General features: G+C 36.2%; 3 protein-coding genes and 1 pseudogene across 3 annotated transcripts; 1 reads left to right on the top strand and 3 right to left on the bottom strand.

Moving 5' to 3' along the window:
* Positions 1–700: 700 nt before the first annotated feature.
* LOC120148996 (exocyst complex component EXO84B-like) lies at positions 701–5,392 on the top strand. Its single transcript, XM_039161934.1, has 7 exons — positions 701–1,035; positions 1,128–1,225; positions 1,986–3,042; positions 3,569–4,081; positions 4,238–4,426; positions 4,511–4,647; positions 5,157–5,392. The coding sequence occupies exons 1-7, from the start codon at positions 886–888 to the stop codon at positions 5,308–5,310; spliced, it is 2,298 nt and encodes a 765-aa protein (XP_039017865.1). The 5' UTR covers positions 701–885; the 3' UTR covers positions 5,311–5,392.
* Positions 5,393–5,718: 326 nt separating this feature from the next.
* LOC120148999 ((R)-mandelonitrile lyase-like) lies at positions 5,719–6,252 on the bottom strand. The gene is made up of 3 exons (XM_039161936.1): positions 6,130–6,252; positions 5,901–6,067; positions 5,719–5,819 (listed from the first exon to the last, which is right to left on the bottom strand). Exons 1-3 carry the CDS (start codon positions 6,232–6,234, stop codon positions 5,783–5,785), a joined length of 309 nt encoding a protein of 102 aa, XP_039017867.1. The 5' UTR covers positions 6,235–6,252; the 3' UTR covers positions 5,719–5,782.
* Positions 6,253–6,552: 300 nt separating this feature from the next.
* LOC120148998 ((R)-mandelonitrile lyase-like) lies at positions 6,553–7,455 on the bottom strand. Its single transcript, XM_039161935.1, has one exon. It carries the CDS (start codon positions 7,439–7,441, stop codon positions 6,581–6,583), a length of 861 nt encoding a protein of 286 aa, XP_039017866.1. The 5' UTR covers positions 7,442–7,455; the 3' UTR covers positions 6,553–6,580.
* Positions 7,456–9,220: 1,765 nt separating this feature from the next.
* LOC120148997 lies at positions 9,221–10,536 on the bottom strand (annotated as a pseudogene).
* Positions 10,537–20,714: the final 10,178 nt, after the last annotated feature.

The raw sequence follows: 20,714 nt of genomic DNA on the forward strand, positions 1-20,714 counted from the left end.
TTAAAATTTACAATTATATCACTAATTTTTAAAATTCTTCTTTTTTAGTTATTTGAATTTCAATCATCCGATGGATTTGAATTTGTTCAAAATATATTTAAAACTGATGAAAAATAAAACAAAAAAATATCAGGATTTTATCGGGTTGATGTGTTTAGAGAAATATTCTTTCAAGAAAATAAACAATATGACTTGAAATCAATTTCACTAAAATATTATTTTTAAATTTGAACGATGAGAGATCAGAACGAGAAGAAAATTAATATATTTTAATTCCATGCTGATTAAATACAAGAGACTGTAGATCGAATCAAAATAAAATCAAAGTTTTAATTTAAATTATGTTGATTTAAAAAAACAAATTAAGAAAAAATAAAAATGGAATAAAGAATAAAATTTTAATATCAATTACGTCATAAATAATATATGACAGAAATTTAAAACGATAAAAAGAATATAAGATATAGAGAAGAAATATAAATATTAGATTAATTCCATAAATAAAAGTATATGAAAGCTTCAGTACTTTCATTATACAATTAACAATTGAATGACTCGAAAAATAAAATTCGAAGATAGGTGATAAAATCTGAAAGTTTTAAAGTTTTCTGATTACAAAAAAAAATAAAGTAAAGGTTGAGTGACTACAAGAGTAGTTTAGTAAAATATTATTTCGTTTTTTTTTTTCTTTGTACCCACCACTCCCACCTGCCTGCCTTTCCGCCTAAGTCACAAACTGTGTTGTGTTCCAATGGCTGGAATCCTCTAAAATTCCCCAAACTGCCCTTTAAATCCACCTCCCCCCACTTTTTTTTCCAAACATTTCCCAACAATATTTGCACTGAGCTTCAGCTTCGATCTGATTTCAACTGCAGGCAAACGGAAATGGCTAATGCGAAAACAGGACGGTCCACTCGACCATCGACTGCTGCGAAAGAAAACGGCACGAAGATCGAGGAAGGCCTCACCGTTTTCAAATCCGATAAGTTTGACGCCGATGCTTATGTTCAGTCCAAGTGTTCCCTCAACGACAAGGTTTGTTATTATTTTTGTTTTCTTTTTTTAGTTAATAAGATTTTGTTTCAAACTTTGATGATAGGAAAAAAATAATATGATTACATTACCAGGAGATAAGGCAATTATGTTCCTATCTGTTGGATTTGAAGAGAGCATCTGCTGAAGAAATGCGTAAAAGCGTTTATGCTAATTATTCCGCATTTATACGGTAACGCCTCGCATTTTACTTGTCCTTACCTCAATCTTTTACCTTCGGTCATACCCTTTAAGGAGTTTGTTGCAGCACTTGCATAGTTCACCCAATTTCATTTGATTTTTGCTTATTGCATGTCAATTGAGATCCACTTCAGTTCATCTTGTTAAGAAGAAAAATGCCCTTTCGCACCAGTAATTTGTATTTCAATGTGTAATTGATCTATTTCTAAAAGAATTTACATAGCCTGTGGCCACAAAAGTTATAAATTCTAAATCAAGTTTGAAGCTTTTTTAGCTTTGTTCAGTATGTCAAGAACAAGAAGAAAGCTTTTTCTGACTCTTTCTTCTCGCAGTTTCGTATATTGTTTTGATATCTGTTGGTTAAATATTTTCAGGATTGCATTCATTCGTATGACTTTCTCTCTAGCTGAAATTTGTTTACCGTATAGACACGTGAATTTATGCACTTTAGTTTTGTTTAAAAGCCTGCATTGTATAGTTGCAGAGGTTGCCAGTGATTTTATCGAGGTTACTTGAAAGAGATACTGAAACAATGTTTGAATTTTGTTGATTCTATAACTTTTTTTTCTTGAAGAATTAATGTTGAATTAGATATATGTTTTCAATATTAGTTAAATAAACCCCTTACCCCATTATATATGGGAACAAGGGACAGCCATTTTTAATATTAGTTAAATAAAGACAGGTAATGTGGTTAGTTCGTAGAACCAGTACAGGTGTGAAACTCTTAAGATATTTTTTTTTCCTTGTAGCACATCTAAGGAGATATCTGATTTAGAAGGAGAGCTTTCATCTATAAGAAATCTTCTGTCAACACAAGCAACATTAATTCATACTTTGGCCGAGGGAGTTAATATAGATTCATTGTCTCCCAAAGTTTCTGAAGGCCCTAATGCTAATGGATTGTTAAATATTGAAGATAAAGAACCTTCAGATCTGGAGAAATGGTCAGCAGAATTCCCTGATCACCTTGATGTTCTGTTAGCTGAGAAGAGAGTAGATGAAGCTCTAGCAGCCCTTGATGAAGGAGAGCAGGCTGTTGCTGAAGCAAAGAAAACAAGTTCATTGAGTCCTGCAGCACTTTCATATCTGCAGACTGCTATTACAGAGCGCAAGCAAAAGTTGGCTGACCAGCTTGCCGAGGCTTCTTGTCAACCTTCTACACATGGCGCTGAACTTCGCGCAGCAATATTAGCTCTTAAAAGGCTTGGTGATAGTCCACGTGCACATAGTTTGCTTCTTAATGCTCATTTCCAAAGATATCAATATAACATGCTTAGCCTTCGTCCATCAAGCACCTCATATGGAGGAGCATATACTGCTGCCCTCTCACAGTTGGTATTCTCTGCTATTGCTCAAGCTGCCAGTGATTCCTTGGGAATCTTTGGTAAAGAACCAGCTTATACTTCGGAGCTTGTAATCTGGGCTACAAAGCAAACAGAATCTTTTGCGCTTCTAGTTAAAAGACATGCGTTGGCTTCTTCAGCAGCTGCTGGTGGTCTTAGGGCTGCTGCAGAATGTGTTCAGATAGCTTTGGGTCATTGCACATTGCTGGAAGCTCGTGGCTTGGCACTTTGTCCTGTACTCTTGAAACTCTTTAGACCTAGTGTTGAGCAGGCACTCAATGCTAATCTCAAAAGAATTGAAGAAAGCACTGCCGCTTTGGCTGCAGCTGATGATTGGGTGCTAACATATCCCCCGGGCAATACTCGTCAATCTGGCTGGCCCACTAGTGCATCCCATAGTAATACAACAGCATTTCAACATAAATTAACAAGTAGTGCTCATCGATTCAATTCTATGGTCCAGGTGAACAGTTTATTTAATTAATTAATTTTTGCTCGTCATTTCATTTATTTTGAATATATCTTGTCCTTGTCATGTTTATACACACACACACACACTTGCACATGCTTATCTGACTCATCTATCTTGTTATCCATTTATGCGGTGTAGATTAGTCATGGATGGGTACAGTAAATTTTCTTAAAAGTTGTTCTTTTACTAACTGCTTACCTGTTTTTTGTTTTAGTTACTAAATGCTAATCAAGTATTCTCAACCTCAGTATGTTTAATTGCTGAAATAACTTTGTTTAACTGCATTTTCTTTGATATGATATTTCTTTAATAATCATGATTTTGGTCAATTATCATTTTGGCCATACTTTTATGTTTTTATTTGTTAGATCCTTTGTGGATGCATGACTTCTCTTATGATAACATTAACATGTGACCTAGTTGTTGGGGTACTGAAGATCCTGCATCTCTCTTAGTTCATTTTTCTGATGTAATGGTACTCCCACTCATTCGATGTATATTCCACTTGCTCTTATAGGACTTCTTTGAGGATGTCGGACCATTATTAAGCATGCAGTTGGGAGGGAAAACACTGGAAGGTTTGTATCAGGTGTTTGACTCATATGTGAACATGCTCATAAAAGCATTACCTGGTTCAATTGATGAAGAAACAGACTTTGGGGGTACTGGAAATAAAATTGTGCGAATGGCTGAGACTGAGGCCCAACAAATTGCATTGCTAGCAAATGCATCACTGTTGGCAGATGAACTTCTTCCACGTGCAGCCATGAAGCTGTCCCCGAGTCAGGCTAGCTACAAGGAAGACCACCGTAAAAGAACTTCAGATAGGCAAAACCGTCATCCTGAGCAACGGGAATGGAAGAGGCGCCTTCTGAGTTCAGTTGAGAGACTAAAGAATACATTTTGTCAACAGCATGCCCTAGATCTCATTTTCACAGAAGAAGGCGATAGCCATCTTACTGCTGAAATGTACATTAATACGGATGGTTCGGCAGATGAGGTGGAATGGTTTCCATCTCCAATATTTCAGGTAATTCATTCTTTTCCTTTTTTTTCTAATATTTTAGTATCATTTCATCTGGTTCTCTTTTATAACAAAGCTATGAGTTAATTATTAAGACATGGATGCTTAGAGTCCTTGCTTTGCTCACTCATTGCCTATTCATCAAATCTTGTCATGATGCAGGAACTTTTTGCAAAACTAAACAGGATGACTAGCCTGGCAGCAGATATGTTTGTAGGAAGGGAAAGATTTGCCACATTACTATTGATGCGACTTACAGAAACTGTTATCATATGGCTTTCAGAAGATCAAAGCTTCTGGGATGATATTGAGGAAGGACCGAGGGCTTTAGGTCCATTAGGTTTACAACAGGCATGCAAACTTAGTATCATTCTTTTTCTGTTTCTAAATTTGTATAGGATTCTTAAAATTGACCTAGTTCTTGTAAATGTGCAGCTTTATCTGGATATAAAATTTGTCATATGCTTTGCTTCCCAAGGTCGATACCTATCAAGAAATCTTCATAGAGTTGTCAATGAAATAATTGCTAAAGCCATGGCTGCATTTGCTGCTACAGGGATGGATCCATATAGGTATGCACTTATGCTTATTATTATTATTAGTCCCCCAGCTATGCCTGTTTATTCTAAATGGATGTATACTATTGGTACAACCAATTCCATAATGCATGGATTGCTTAATTTAGAGCATTTTTTCTGTGGGGGAAGTTATCACAGATGTGAGAAAGAATGGGAATTGTAGTACTAAGTTTCTTATCACAATAGGTTTGCACCAATATCTGCATTATGCCTTTAACACTATTGCACCAAGAATTTTCCTAGGAGGGAGATGGTGTAATTGATATAACTGGCCTTATAACTTCTGATTTATAGAGAGAAAGAGTGATAGTGAGCTTTAATGAGTTGGATCTGGGTTATAAGTGTTTTCAGATGGAGAAATGTTTGGTTTTTGTTGACTACCTTTTTTGTTTAGCGTTGGATTATACAGGAAGATCGGTGTTGGCCATTGAAAAATTGTTGGATGTATTTATAAGAAATTCTCACGAGTTGCCATTGAAGCATTTGTGTTTTTTTTCTGTCAGCGTGCTGCCTGATGATGATTGGTTCAATGACATATGTCAAGATGCAATAGAAAGATTAAGCGGAAAACCGAAAGCAGATCGGGATCTGAACAGCCCCACCGCCTCTGTTTCAGCACAATCAATTTCATCCGTGAGATCGCATGGGAGTTCCTAGGTTGCCTTTTCTTTTACTCTTGTATATTTGATAGCCAACACATATTAGCAATGACTATGGATCTCTATACTCTATTCATAACGTATCATTTTTTTTAAAATTAATTATGCTGTTGAATTAGTATATGGCACTACATTTCTTTGGGTTGATGCCTGCATGGTCGGTCCATTTGATCTTTCCAAATGCCACCTGCCAACTTAGTGGAGCAATGGATGAACTCATCCGTATCACTAGCAAATAAAACACCCTGGATGCAAAAAGACTTGTATTTAATGGCAAGCACAATTTATACTGCTGAACTATTTCTTCATGTACAGTTTGTTCATCATCTCGAAAAAGACCAGTAATCGTCTCCTACAACCTTTGATCCATCACCAACTAAAATTGAAACTGAAAACAACTAGCCATAAGTATCTGAATAGAAAACCAGCAGCAGGCGGGCTTAAAGCCTTCCATCTCAAAAGTTATCATTTCAATCGCTCTCTTTGGTTATTCTCATGCCAACGTACCTGCAAGCACAAAGTAATGCTTATTAGGTTAGTTGTTCCGTTTTTACTGGGAAACCACCAGAGTTCACAATCAACACTGACCTCCCAAGCATCATCACAGTTGCCTGAGGGTTGGTTCCCGGAGATATAGTAAATGTTGATCCGTCGACTACTCTGAGTGCATTAATTCCAGTGACATGATAATTTTGATCAACCACTCTCCCCACAACACACCCACCATGGTAATGCCATATGGTGCTCACGGTACGCTGGCAAAATTAGCCATCATTTCATAGTTTGATTGGTCAACAGGCAATGAAGGTCCTACAAACCTGAAATTTCTGCCCCCAAACCATTCGGTGAACTTAAAATCATCCATGGATCGACTCCTCAAGATATCTCCGATCTTGCGTGTACCGTTCACACATCTCTCCATGTCTAGAATTGCTAAAGTAGTTAAAGCGTACTATAGGGTTCACCCTGATATTGGTCGAGGCCAACCTTAATGAACCAGTTGAGATAGGCCCGACAATCTTCTCCATGATGGTAGCCACTGTTAAAAGCAGAGGGGATGAAGGTGGTCTGACAAACACTGAGCGTGAAGGGGTTGTAAAAGGAACTACATTTGAAGCTGCCTCCAAATAAGCCCCCATTTCTGTTATCCCGGCAACTTGTATAAGTGAGTACTCTAATGGTATCGGAGGCAAAATCGAGATGCCATTCCTCAGATTATCGTATACAAATTGACCCTCGTTTGGATGGTGATATACAACCGGAATTCCTCAAGAAGACAAGTAAGGCCTAGGACCAATTCCACTCAGCGGCAATAATTGTGGACTTCCAATAGCTCCAGCACATACTAGCACCTCACCTTTCTCCTTCACCATAGCGTGGTGATACCTTCCCATTTCATCGCGAAACACAACCCCGATCGCCGACAGCCGAGACATCACTTTTGAAGAAGAAGCCAGTAATACCCTTTCCACACTTGCATAAATTGCTACTTTAATATTAGCTGGTTTTGCATAATTCAGAAAATCAGCAGCCCTGTGCCTCTTGCCCGAGCTATCAAAAGTGGAGCCACCGATCTTTGTTCCAACCAAATGTTCCAAACTAAACCCATGGTAAGGATCGATCCCTGCCTCAAGCAGAGCATCCCTAACAGCTGATTGCCAGTTCTTTAACTCGGGCCTAAACACAGCTCCCTTCTCAACCCAATCATAAGATTGGTTAACCAAACTGAGATCCCAATCTACACCCGAACTCGCATAAAACTCTGGATCAGCTCGGCTATAGAAACTGGCATTGATGGCACTGCTGCCGCCAAGAACCTGTCCTCGGGCATTTAGGACGACGTCCTCGGAAGTAAAGGTCTGAGCAGGACAGTCGTAGGTGTCGACCTCAGTTAGTGCGGTCAAGAACCCTTCTTGATTCATCAATTTTTGGTTACCATAGGGAACGCCTCCTCTTTCGAGAACAAGAACCCGAAACGTTTGCGACAAGGTGGCGGCTAATGGACAACCTGCGGTTCCTCCTCCCACGACAATGTAGTCATAGTAGTCCTCTGTTGGAAAATACGTCGCATTCAACGCAAAGTTCAAGTAAAGTGGTCTGCCCCAAAAACACCCATTAAGAGTAGGCATTTCGAAGCAAAAATGACCCGCTAAGCCTTTCTTACATCTAGTTAGTTCCTCCAAAAAAATGGCAAAAAAAAGGCCGAAAACCAGAATTCAAAGAAAGCAGAGATACCAAACAGAACAAGAGGAAACTTAAATGAATAGAACTATACTGACCTCCTTGAGGAAGTGATTTTGCTAGAGAAGGAGGTGCACAAAACAGCATCAAGATGGCAGTGCATTGAAAGCGAAAAACCAAGGCTCTCTGCATTTCTATTTAGTTTTTTTCTTCGAGGAATGAGAAAATTCAATTGGAACTTTCTTGAAGGACTTAGAAAAATAGAGCACGGAAAATTTCAGTTAATTATCGTTATGTTGATTTTAAAGGGCCCCACAAGAATCCAAGCGTTGACGATTGGTTTATCTCCTGTATATTTTAGTCAACGGTCAATGATTCTTAGACTGGTTTTTTTGTTTATATTTTCATTTTTCCCATAAATTATTGGCTAAAACCAATGCGCAGATCTTGTATCATGTAGGTTAGCATTTTCACCCTACACATGATGTCATGTTAAAAATTATGGTTATAAACATTTACGATGAAATTTAGTAATTTTAATAAATTTTTAAACGTATTTGCTAATAATTGATTTCATTCATACTTTTGCTGATAGTGTCACATTAAAAGGCCGACGAACCATTCAAGACATCATTTTAGAGGAAAACATGATAAACTCAAATATTAATTGGATAAAAAGGCTTGTGTATTCTATATATAGAAATGAACCAATCTAACTACTGTATTATGATGGCTTAGATAAGAGCAAGCAGTACAAGATTTGTACAAAATATCAATCTCCTAAACGGCAGCCCAACTCATTGTAGCCCGATCTACATTGGTACGTCCAAGAATCATTATGATCATGAAGAAGCTTTAAAAAATCTAATCATATTTGTGTGTAAGGAATATACTCTGTCAATGGATTGCACACTTGTACATTAAGCAGAGGATTCCAGAGAGACAGTTTAAGGCAGGCTGTCCAAACCTCAAAGAATCTCAACAAGACAACAACAAAACAAACTTTCCAGATTTGGAGCACGTTAGGCAAACAAAAAATCAAAAGTTATAACACTAACCATCTCGAAAGTCCAAATCAAAGACACAGACCACGTTATTTGTGGCATTGTTATAATTCAGACTCGGTCACACAAAAGCATCTTAGAACTCTATGATCCATCATTGTTGCAGCTGTATGGATTAAAGAAGAGAAATAAATAAAGCCATAACAAAATGACTAACCCTGCCATATCTTTCTTCAACCAAAAAAGGAACCGGAAATAAGACAACCTAAAGGTGGAAAAATAGCAGTAGCGTATCTTTCCATAACCGGAACACGACTAAAAATAATCAACAAGAAAAACATCAGAAATCCACCCAGTTAACCCTGGCTATTATAAGAAATATAATTAATAAGCATGCCTTCACAAAATAGACCAGTAGAGGAGGGCCACTGTTGCACAATTTTTGCAACAGAAAAAGGGTAGCCAATCCATGGAACAACACAAGAATTCCAAAAACAAGATATGGAACTTCCCCTTTTTACCCAGCCTCCAGGATAAGATAACAGACAAAGAGATAAGACACCCATTCCCCTTTTTGTTGATTACAATTCTCTACTAAGGCTAAATCTAGAATCTCTCTAATTCCATCTACAATGACTGAATTGGAAATGATAATAGTAATATAACATGATTAAAGGAGGCTCCAAAGCAAGCTGATGAAGATATATAAAGCAACAAACAAAATCAGAATAATAGAAGTTATTTTTTTTCTTAATATTGCAAAGCTTATCTTTTTATCAAAAGACCTAGATTGATTAACAAAAACATGAAAGGAAAAAAAAGGAAAGACATTGCACGCAACTCCCCCCAGACCCTCATTATATCAAAACTTACAGAAGATATTTTACCCTAAATCCAAAACAAATAGGAAGAGATGGGAAACTAGGAAGGAAGGGGAGGTGGGGGTGGTAATAACTGATGAAGGTTCTGAGCAACCTGATGTTGTTGTTGTTGTTGTTGCCCTCTGACTATAAAAGGATGCTGCAACAACCGAGTCGTTGTCCACCTCCTGGCTGGATCCCTATGTAAACAACATGATATAAAATGCCTAAATTCATTCGAAGCAGTGAGCGGCGCCTCCGGTGGCTGAGACATACAAATCGCACACATAAGGCTGGCCCAATCCCCTTGTCGACCAACCGCGAAAGGGAATCTCCCTAAATAAAATTCCAATATGCTAACCCCTAAACTCCAAATATCCCCAGCATAACCATCGTAGAGGCCATGGTTCAAATCGGTGTTAATCCTCTCGGGGCTCATATAAGCTATGGTACCAACAGATGAATTACACGGGTCCATGGTTTGATCCAAGATTCGACTCACCCCGAAATCGGCTATTTTGACCACCTTCTTCGAATTGATCAGCATATTCGAGGGTTTTATGTCGCCGGTGAAGGTAGTTTAGACCGCCGAGGACTTGACGGGCTAGATCTGATAAGCTAGACTCGTGAGATATGGGGATCCCTTCCAAAGACCCGCCATCCATGAATTCCAAAAGGACCTGGATTTCTCCGTTGTGATCGTACATTTTGTGGCATTTCACGACGTTGGGGTGGTCCACATCACGGAGGATCTCGATCTCCCTACGGATCTGACGGCGCACGGACTCCTCGTGCCGTAGATAACTTTGAGGGCATACGGGCGAGACGTTGGGTGGTGGATGACTTTGTAAACGGTGCCCCCCCCCGTCCCTCTTCCTATCCGGTTGACACGGTCGAGCTCCAAGAAGTTAACCTGCTGAGGATGAGGAGCGGCGTTGGAGTTGGAGGTAGGTGGAGCGGAGTTGGAGGATGGAGGAAACAGGAGAGGGACGGCGAGAGCTGGGTCGCGTTGGGGAAGTGGTAGGGTTAGGTCAGCTCGTCGACGTGGACGGCTCTTATTGGCGGAGGAGGAGGAGCCACCGGCCGATGGTGGTTGTTGCAGATTGGGCCTCATGTATACCGATAAAAAAATGGGAATGAAAAATAATAATAATAATAATAATAAGTGAATGATGGAAAAAGTGTTTTCCCCCTTCCATAATAATTTCATAAAATTTATTATTAATATCAGCTTTTCCCCCTTCCATAATAATTTCACAAAATTTGGTTCGAAGGAAGCCAAGGCGCACCGTGCCTTTTTCCTGTACCAAAATAAATATTCCTTTATTTTTATTAAATAAAATAAAATCTATAATATATCAAAAATACTTTCCCCCTCCCCCACCTCCACAGTAACATTAACATCTTTAACAACTAACACCTTTATTTGGAAATTTATGTTATGCGACGCCTAAAAAACGGCGTGACCGGTTAAACAAGTAACCGGTTAAAATTTAGATTGGTTATGTTATATTATTTAACCGGAAATATTATCAAGTACAATAACATATTAGGTAGCGTTTATATAATGTAATAGGTAGCGCTTATATAATAAAATAGACATTTAACCAGAAATATTATTAAGTACAATAATATATTAGGTAGCACTTATATTGACCTATTTTCTAACTAAATCGGTTTATTTATACCGGTAACATTGCAAATTTATCTATTACATTATAATTATCGGTTTCGATATTTTTGGGATCAATACAATTTTAAATGTATCGACACTTTATGCATGCACCTCGTTGGGCATTCATTCTGGAAAAAAAGTATCGGCACAAACTTAAAAAGTGTCGATACATTATGTAGAACTATTTTATCATAAAACCAGTATCTTTCTATCGGGTACATTGTAAATTTACATATTACATTGTAATTATCGGTTTCGATGTTTTTGGGATGGATACTTTTAATAAATGTATCGACACTTTATGCGTGCACCCCGTTTGACATTCATTCTGGAAAAAGTATCGACACAAGTTCCACAAGTGTCGATACATTATGTAGACCTATTTTTTCATAAAACATGTAAATTTCTACAGGTTACATTGTAAATTTACATATTACATTATAATTATGAGTTTCAATGTTTTTGGGATCGATACTTTTTATAAATGTATCGACACTTTATGCGTGCACCATTTTGGGCATTCATTATGAACAACAAGTATCGACACAAGTTCCACAAGTGTCGATACATTATGTAGACCTATTTTCTCATAAAACCGGTAAATTTATATTGGTTACATTGTAAATTTACCTATTACATTATAATTATGGGTTTCGATATTTTTGGGATCGATACTTTTTATAAATGTATCGACACATATTTAGGTAGTTATTGTACATACCTAAATATGTCCTGCGAATTTAATGTTGTACCCACCCTTCAACTACCACTACCAATACCACATCTTATTGAAAGCATGACTGAAACATGTTGTTCAATGAACCTTTACTTACATCTCCATCAACTCCGGGACTACTGAACTTGCACAACAAAATTTTTGTCATGGATCATACTGATGCAGACAATGTTAAGCCAACCAAGGAATGCCATGAAGTACATAATGTTGATGAATCTGACAGATTGGTTGGTCAACTTTTTTCTTCACGTGATCAAACTTGATACTTTTACAAGGGATTCGCAAGGGAACATGGGTTTAGTGCACGTAGGGGAATAACACGGCTTGACGTGGAAGGGAATGTGAAGACACAAGAATTTTGTTGTTCCAAAGAAGAGTTTCGAGTATCAAAAGTCAATATTGTTGATCGTCAACGTGCTCATACGCCAATCACAAGAACAGGATGCAAGGCTAGAGGCATAGTTACAACAACAAATACAAACTATCACTGGGTTATAAGTAAGTGTTATCAGAAACATAATCATGCATTGTGCACACATGGTATGACACCATTTATGCGTTCTAATAGAGCTGTAAGTAAGGCTGACATCGATGAGGCAACATCATTAAAAGAGGTCGGTGTTGGCACGTCACAAGTAATGAACTATTTAACGCAGCAGGCAGGGGGCTATCATAATGTTGGATTTACACATAAAGACATCTACAATACACTTTAAAGAGGCAAAGCAAAGGAAATTGTCGATGGGGATGTGAATGCACTTATTGCTTACTTTGATTATAAGAAATATGATGATCCTGGGTTTTTTATGACATATTCGGTAGACGAATCAGGGGCATTGCATAATCTTATTTGGTCGGATTCTACATCAAGATCATATTACACATGCTTCGGTGATGTAATTGCGTTCGACACAACGTACAAAGATAATTTGTATGGTCGACCAATTATGCTTATTGCCGGTGTCAATCACTGCCATAACACAATTTTGTTTGCCACTGCCATAATCACTGACGAGACGTCCCAATCTTTCGAGTGGGTGCTACAGAATTTTTTAGAAGCCATGATGAATAAATCTCCTATTTCAATTGTCACCGATGAGGATAGGGTAATGCAGAGGGCTATCAAATCTGTTATCCCTTATGCTAAGCACGAATTATGTTATTGACATCTTTCTCGCAATGTACAAGCTAACTTTGCTGACCCAAAATTTACAGCAGCATTCTCAAAATGCATGGCTTCCTGGTGGACAACCGAGGAATTTGATATTCAGTGGCATTCGGTTGTTTCAGAATTCAACGTCGAAAAGCATCCATGGATGATTGAGAAGGGAACTACTCGGCACTTATGGGCACAAGCATATCTAACCAGTCATTTCTTTGTCAATATTTGCTCAACACAAAGGTGCGAGTCTATGAATGCTTCACTCACGATTGCACTGAAACGCAAGAAGACATATTTAGATGTTGTTCGTGCAATTGAAGATGGAATTAGTATAATACGTATGAACGAGTTGAAAGTGGATTACTTAAGTTCCAGACAAAACCCTAAATTACTTCTACAGAAAATTTGAGACCGTCAGACTTTCGTTTCGCCATCAACTTCACATTTTAAAGCACTTGGATTACACATATTTGCCCGGGACTTTGATTCAAAGTAGGTGGACTAAGGATACAAAGGCTTCTGCACCCAGTTATGTTGACTTGAATGTGCCTCCAGAAGTAATGCAAATTGCAAGGTTCGCTTCTCTACGTGCAACGTCAAGTAGGTTATGCTATATTGCATCAAAGACAGACGTGTCTTTCAAAACCGCAAGAGATGAGATGAAAAGACTAATAGAAGAATTTGAAAACTCGTTTGGTTTGAATGATTCAGTCAACCAGAGTAGTGTAGTAAACAACGTTTGCGACCCTCAACGAAAACAATAGAAGCGAAAAGAAGTACCAAAGAACAAGGTCGAGGAAAATTAGGCGATGTGGGTTCTGCAACGGTGAGAGACATAACAAACTAACATGACCTCAAGTCAAGCTCAGTTTGAATACAAGCATATAGCCTACATAAACTGATTTTTTCGAAGATGGAATGGAATGGCCATTCAGTCCCGCATGTGATGACAACGATCTCCATATATCGTAAGTATCAACATGACTCCTATTGTGTATAAGAAACATGTACAACAACCTATTGCTAACTTTTTTCATCTCATACAACCTATTACATTCACATACAAAATTATAAATTGTATACAAAATTATAAATCGTATACAAAATTATGAATTGTATACAAAATGTCCCCTACATTAACAAAATTTCCTCTCTTAGTCTATTTTGATTATGACTTACGAGACCATTTAATATTTCATCTGCATCATCACATAAATGCCAAACAATCTGTAGACTAGAGTCTCCCGCAATCATGGCCGGAATCAGTTCTGTAACTGAGATTATCCAGGTTAATCATGTTGACTGCATAGCCAATAAAACCTGGGGGTCCAAATGGTAAGCTAGGAATTGGTAAGGTAAGTTTACTTTGAGGGTTTATGGTTTAGAGCCATCCAACGTAAGGAGTGCATGATTGAACATTACGTATAATAGTTGTATTTAGTTATTGATAAATTATTTTTAATTTTATATAAGGATGGTTGTAATGATATATGTTCACGTTTCGGGACCAATTAGTTAGATGCATAAAGTACCCTATATCCTCGAGGCAGAGCACAAGAAATCTGGCACTTAAAGATTTACCAAGAGCGGTAGCTTTTGCTCTGAATGAAGACCGAACCTAGAATCAACTTTGCAATTATGCCTATCATGCTGAAGAGAACCTGCTGAATGATAGGATTTGCATACAACTGCAAGCATTTTAAACCCTAAACCCAACTACTCACATGGAAAAATATGTAACAGAGATGTCAATCATTTTATGGAAAATCCTGACATCTCTATTGCATAATTTTCTATGTGAATAGTTGGGTTTAGGGTTTAAAATACTTGCAGTTATGTGTAAATCCTATCATTCAGCAAGTTTTCTTCAGCAGTATAGGCATAATTGCAAAGTTGAATCTAGGTTCAATCTTCATACAGAGCAAAAGCTACCGCTCTTGGTAAATCTTTAAGTGCCAGATTTCATGTGCTCTTTCTCGAGGATATAGGGTATTGTATGTATCTAACTAATTGGTCCCGAAACGTAAACGTATATCATTACAACTATCCTTATATAAAATTAAGAACAATTCCTCAACAACTGAATACAACTATTATGCGTAATGTTCAATCATGCACTCCTTACGTTGGAAGGCTCTAAACCCTAAACCCTCAAAGAAAGCTTGTCTTACCAATTCCTAGCTTACCATTTGGACCCTGCAAGGGGTTTTATTACCTATGCAATCAACATGATTATGAGCTTCCTTTATCCTTTCGCATTCAGTCAGATTGTAGAGATTTGAATCAATTAAAAGTTATTAAATACTTTAATCCAATTACCATTTCAAGAACAATTACATGAATACATTGATACTTATTGGTCGATTTCAATTTTCTTAAATATTGATATATTGGGGCTCCATTTGATGGTCATAATCTTCGTGAACAAAGATTGAACTTTCAACCTATAATCATTCAAAAACATCAAACTTTAAAACCTAACCCTTCTTTCTGAAGATTAGCATTCTAAAAAATTAGGGTTTCGACAACATACCTATCGAAGACATGAAGGAAAAAAGTGTTCAATCTGGAAATCAATCAAAAACTAATTTGAATACCATAATATCGATAAATTTATATAAAGAACTGATCGTAACTGTTATTAACGCTGGTATTCGTCGGAGTGAAAGAGTTCTCTTTTGTCTTTAGGGTTTATCGATTTTAAAATGTATAGCTTACATATAAATATAATGAAAAAAACACGCGTAATTTAAAAAAGTATCGACACAACTTTAAAAAGTGTCGATACATTATGCAGACCTATTTTCTAATTAACCGGTATATTTCTACCGGTTACATTGGAAATTGACCTATTACATTATAATTATATTATTCGATGTTTATGGGATCGATACTTTTTATAAATGTATCGACACTTTATTCGTGCACCTTGGTTGGTCATTCATTATGGACAAAAAATACCGATACAATTTAAAAAGTTTCGATACATTATATAGACCTATTTTCGAATTAACCGGTATATTTCTACCGGTTACATTGTAAAGTTACCTATTACATTATAATTATCGGTTTCAATGTTTTTGGGATCGATACAATTTTAAATGTATCGACACTTTATGAGTGCACCCTTTTAGGCATTCATTTTGGACAAAAAGTATCGACACAAATTCCACAAGTGTCGATACATGATGTAGATCTATTTTCTAATTAACCAATATATTTCTACCGGTTACATTGGAAATTGACTTATTACATTATAATTATATTATTTGATGTTTTTGGGATCGATACTTTTTATAAATGTATCGACACTTTATTCGTGCACCTCGGTTGGTCATTCATTCTGGACAAAAAGTATCGACACAATTTAAAAAGTGTCGATATTTATGTAGACCAATTTTCTAATTAATTGGCATATATCTATCAGTTACATTGTAAATTTACCTATTACATTATAATTATCTTATTCGATGTTTTTAGGATCGATACAAATTTAAATGTATCAACACTTTATGCGTGCACTCTTTTAGGCATTCATTCTGGACAACAAGTATCGACACAAATTCCACAAGTGTCTATACATTATGTAGACATATTCTCTAATTAACCGGTATATTTCTACCAGTTTCATTGTAAATTTACCTATTACATTATAATTATCTTATTCGATGTTTTTGGGATCGATACAATTTTAAATGTATCGACACTTTATGCGTGCACCCTTTTAGACATTCATTCTGGATAACAAGTATCGACACAAATTCCATAAGTATTGATATATTATGTAGACCTATTCTCTAATTAACTGGTATATTTCTACCGGTTACATTGGAAATTGATCTATTACATTATAATTATCTTATTCGATGTTTTTGGGATCAATATTTTTAATAAATGTATCGACACTTTATTCGTGCACCTCGGTTGGGCATTCATTCTGAAAATTACTGAAAACAATTATTTAATAATTTCAAAGTGGATACATTTACACGCAGATATAAAATACATTAATAACTAGTATTGATATTTCAACAATCCTCAAATATATCAGTATACAGAGAAGCAAATATGGATATAAAAGTCCGACCAATCAACCAACAATGATACAGAGATCAAATGTTGTTATATATTCGGAGCAATCAACCTAAATGAAATGTGAGGGAAATCCCGACCATCATAATTTTGAGTAACAAGCAGGAAGACTGGAAAGGTGAAGAATGCCTTCCGAATACTATCCATTTCATCTAGCTCACGAAGATAGGATAACCGTAAACCGAAACCGTCTGAGAGAAATATAACTGATGTAAAAGCAGATGCATATTTAAAATCTCGAAGGCGATCTATTTGGTTCTCAAACATTTAAAGCATCGGAAGCATTTCAGACTTATGATTTGGATGCTACACAGGTAATGCAAAACAAAATGCATCCAAAAATTCTCAAGAATTAAACGCTAGATCTTTTAATAATAATGTTAAATAAAGGAATATACACACGTAAAGCATAAACCCGGTACAATTAACAATGTAAACGGATAAAAGTTCTCCGATATAATAAAAATTATCGTAAATGACAAGTTCAGACGGTTGTCATGTACACCTATTATCATTGCATAAACCCTAGATCTTGCATAAACCCCGGTACAATTAACAATGTAAACGGATAAAAGTTCTCCGGTATAATGAAAATAGTCGTAAATGACAAGTTCAGAAGGTTGTCATGTACGCCTATTATCATTGCACCGGTAGAATTTTACCGTTTACGTTGTTAATTTAGCAAAGTATCGATAGTTTATACACGTGTACCCTTCTTTGTTATTATTACAAGTTGTAGCCCTCAATTATCGAAATTTTTAGTTGTCATATGTTGCATTTCTCGTATACCACCCAGATCATACGTCCGAAACGTTTCTGACACTTTAACTATTTGAGAACTAAATGCATCACCGTTGAGATTTTAAATCTGCAGCTGCTTCTACATCAAGTATATTTGACTAAGACAGTTTTAGTTTAGGGTTAACCTATCTGAATGAGCTACCTGAAATGGATAACATCTGAAAGATATTCTTCGGATATCCAATCTTCCTGCTTGTTAACCAAAAATTATGATGGTCGGGATTTCCCTCGCGTTTAAAGGTAGAATGGAAATTGGGAATAATCAATGATAACATGCATATTGTCTAAGTTAATAAGTTTTGAAAAAGGTAAGTTGTTACCATAGAAATGGAATTTGATGTTACCTCTCATGCTTTCATTGAGTAAGTTGTTGTTTGAATGTAACAAAGGCTCGGGCTAATATTTATAGTGGAGTCGAAATTTATATTGAAATTCAAACTCCAATTACATATGAAATGAACTTGAAATGCAGTGTTAAATTGAACATGAAAATTGCATAATTGATTCATATTGTTCAAGTAACATGCGTTATGAACCATCAAGCGGGTAAAAGATAATATTGATTCAGTTCAAAGCTGAGTTGTGAGTTTATGGGGTTGTTACACTTGTCACATGGGAATAAAGTACTCAAATGGAAGAGATAGATTGTTTTGTTATGCACAGCCCATGCGAATGTAATATTTATTGTATGTCACATGTTATACTGTGCAATATTAAAAGACATAGTTACTGTGTTATATGTTTATACATAACAATGTTCAAATAATCAAACCCACAACGAAATCCATCCGAATGAAATATACTAACAATATAATCAAACCAAAACATACATACACAACAAATTTATACATAACAATGTTCAAATAATGTACCTACAACGAAATTAATCCGATGGAAAAGGGTTATTGCTAACAAAGTCCGGAACATTAGGCGCCTTCAACAAATTTTCCAAATACTCTCGTATGTTACCGCTCTTTTATGAGGACATATATAAAAAAGTTCAATTATCAAACTATTCAGGTGCAATTTTACTAACACGAAACTAAATTAGCATAATCAGGATTAAATTTGTGTCATACCTAGAGCATCGTCATCCGAATGGGAAGCAGCGTCAAAGGGATGTGGACATATGTAATTGTTTTTCTATATAAAAACATAAATTGTTAATCAATCAATGTATGAATACCTGGTTAACTGGAAAATTTTGGCATAAATGTAACTTATCGGATTATAAATCATTTTTCGCAATGAATCATCAACAAACAGTGTATTTAGGGCGTTAAAATCAGTATACTCGTTCCAAACATCATTGAGATCTTTATAGTAGGTCACATTATCTTCTGTTTTGCACCTTCCTTGATCATGTTTACAAATAGTCGAACATAAATATGTAGGAACCATAGACAAATTAAAGTCAGCAAAGTGTAATGACATTCATCTTACCCAAACGAAAGAAACTGGTCAGAGAACAAAGGTAGTTTCTCAAGTACACGATAGATGTTATGCCTGAGATTGTAATCAAGTTTAAATATTAACATTTAATTGTATATTAACGATTTTGGCTATAGTAATTCAATTGCTCAACAGTTCTAACCTTATCTTGGATGACCAAATGGCAACAACAAAATTTTGTACACAAAAATACATAAATTCACATAATCCTTTTACGAGGATAACATCTACAACATGAACAAAATGAGATTAAAGTTGCACGCTTATATGTTAAAATAATGGATACAAATGAACATAATTGAAACCATTTGGATGTCTTGGGATGTAGGCAAGGACACCATTAACATAAAAAATTATAAGTTTTCTTGCAGGCGGCATTGCAGACACGATATACTTGTTTGGATCATCATCATCTTCATCGTCATCTTCATTGACCGTTTGGTTGTCCAAATTTGTTAAAAGAAAATAAAATACATTTAACAACGTGTAAATGTTTAGAAAAATAAATAATTAATTACCTAACTTGTTTGATGTCGTTGACGTAATTCGTCACGCAAGGTGGAGACTTCATCGCACAATGATGAAATATCGGCTCGTATTCCGCTCACAAGGGAATCAATATGCTCCCTAAAATTGACCATGTATTCCATCACAATCTTAATTGTGACATCATCTCCACCTGGAGCTTGCGGAGCTTCTTCTATCATTGCATCTCCCACTGGTTGGTCGTCTTCATGGTCAATGGGGTTCATTTCTTCCTGAGCTTGATCTAATCCGACATCCTTCACACACTTCCAACCGATATTTTCAATAAAATCATATCTCGATCTGGTAATAAATAACATGTCAATCTCGTGGGTTAATCGAACAGGGGCGTCAAGCAAAAAATCAACTTTTCCCTTATTCAACAGATGGGTGATAACACATCTATATGGTAGTGATGTTGAAATTGATGCTCCCTTTGTGACCATATATACAATTGAATTAAATATCAGTTTAGCAATGTTTGGAGCCGTTTTGGATCTATACTTTGCTATCCACCAATAATCCATGTCTCAAATCGTTGAATATTTTCCCCCAGTAGGCTGAATAAACCAAGTGGGCATTTTGTAAAATACTCTCGCCTCTACATCTAGGTGAATTAGGTTATTTCTAGCAACCCGTTGTATTGTACTATCTATATCATTTTCATCTGTATCCCCTTTATTCTATACACCTATACCCTCCGCAATAGTATCCGGAGATATATATATATATATATACCCCATGACATGAGTATTAATTCCTATTATATTACTCTTATTAGGCTCACACTGGAAGGAAACATTGTTGTAGAATACTCTAACTAGGTTGGGGTAATATTTTGGTTTTACATCAATGAATTCAAGCTAACCCCAAGATGTAAATGTAGATTTAAAACTAAAACCATATTTACCATC

The sequence above is a fragment of the Hibiscus syriacus genome, unplaced genomic scaffold, assembly GCF_006381635.1.
Source record: "Hibiscus syriacus cultivar Baekdansim isolate YM2019G1 unplaced genomic scaffold, ASM638163v2 tig00110988_pilon, whole genome shotgun sequence".
Taxonomy (NCBI): Eukaryota; Viridiplantae; Streptophyta; class Magnoliopsida; order Malvales; family Malvaceae; genus Hibiscus; species Hibiscus syriacus.

What these genes read in the sequence shown, in the direction of transcription:
- LOC120148998 (XM_039161935.1), bottom strand. Translation starts at nt 7,441, where the DNA reads ATGCCTACTCTTAATGGGTGTTTTTGGGGCAGACCACTTTACTTGAAC.
- LOC120148996 (XM_039161934.1), top strand. Translation starts at nt 886, where the DNA reads ATGGCTAATGCGAAAACAGGACGGTCCACTCGACCATCGACTGCTGCG. An exon ending in AATTATTCCGCATTTATACG is followed by an intron (nt 1,226 to 1,985) that starts GTAACGCCTCGC and finishes TTTTCCTTGTAG; the next exon opens with CACATCTAAGGAGATATCTG. An exon ending in TTCCATCTCCAATATTTCAG is followed by an intron (nt 4,082 to 4,237) that starts GTAATTCATTCT and finishes GTCATGATGCAG; the next exon opens with GAACTTTTTGCAAAACTAAA.
- LOC120148999 (XM_039161936.1), bottom strand. Translation starts at nt 6,234, where the DNA reads ATGGAGAGATGTGTGAACGGTACACGCAAGATCGGAGATATCTTGAGG. An exon ending in TTGGGGGCAGAAATTTCAGG is followed by an intron (nt 6,068 to 6,129) that starts TTTGTAGGACCT and finishes TAATTTTGCCAG; the next exon opens with CGTACCGTGAGCACCATATG. An exon ending in ACTGTGATGATGCTTGGGAG is followed by an intron (nt 5,820 to 5,900) that starts GTCAGTGTTGAT and finishes TTGTGCTTGCAG; the next exon opens with GTACGTTGGCATGAGAATAA.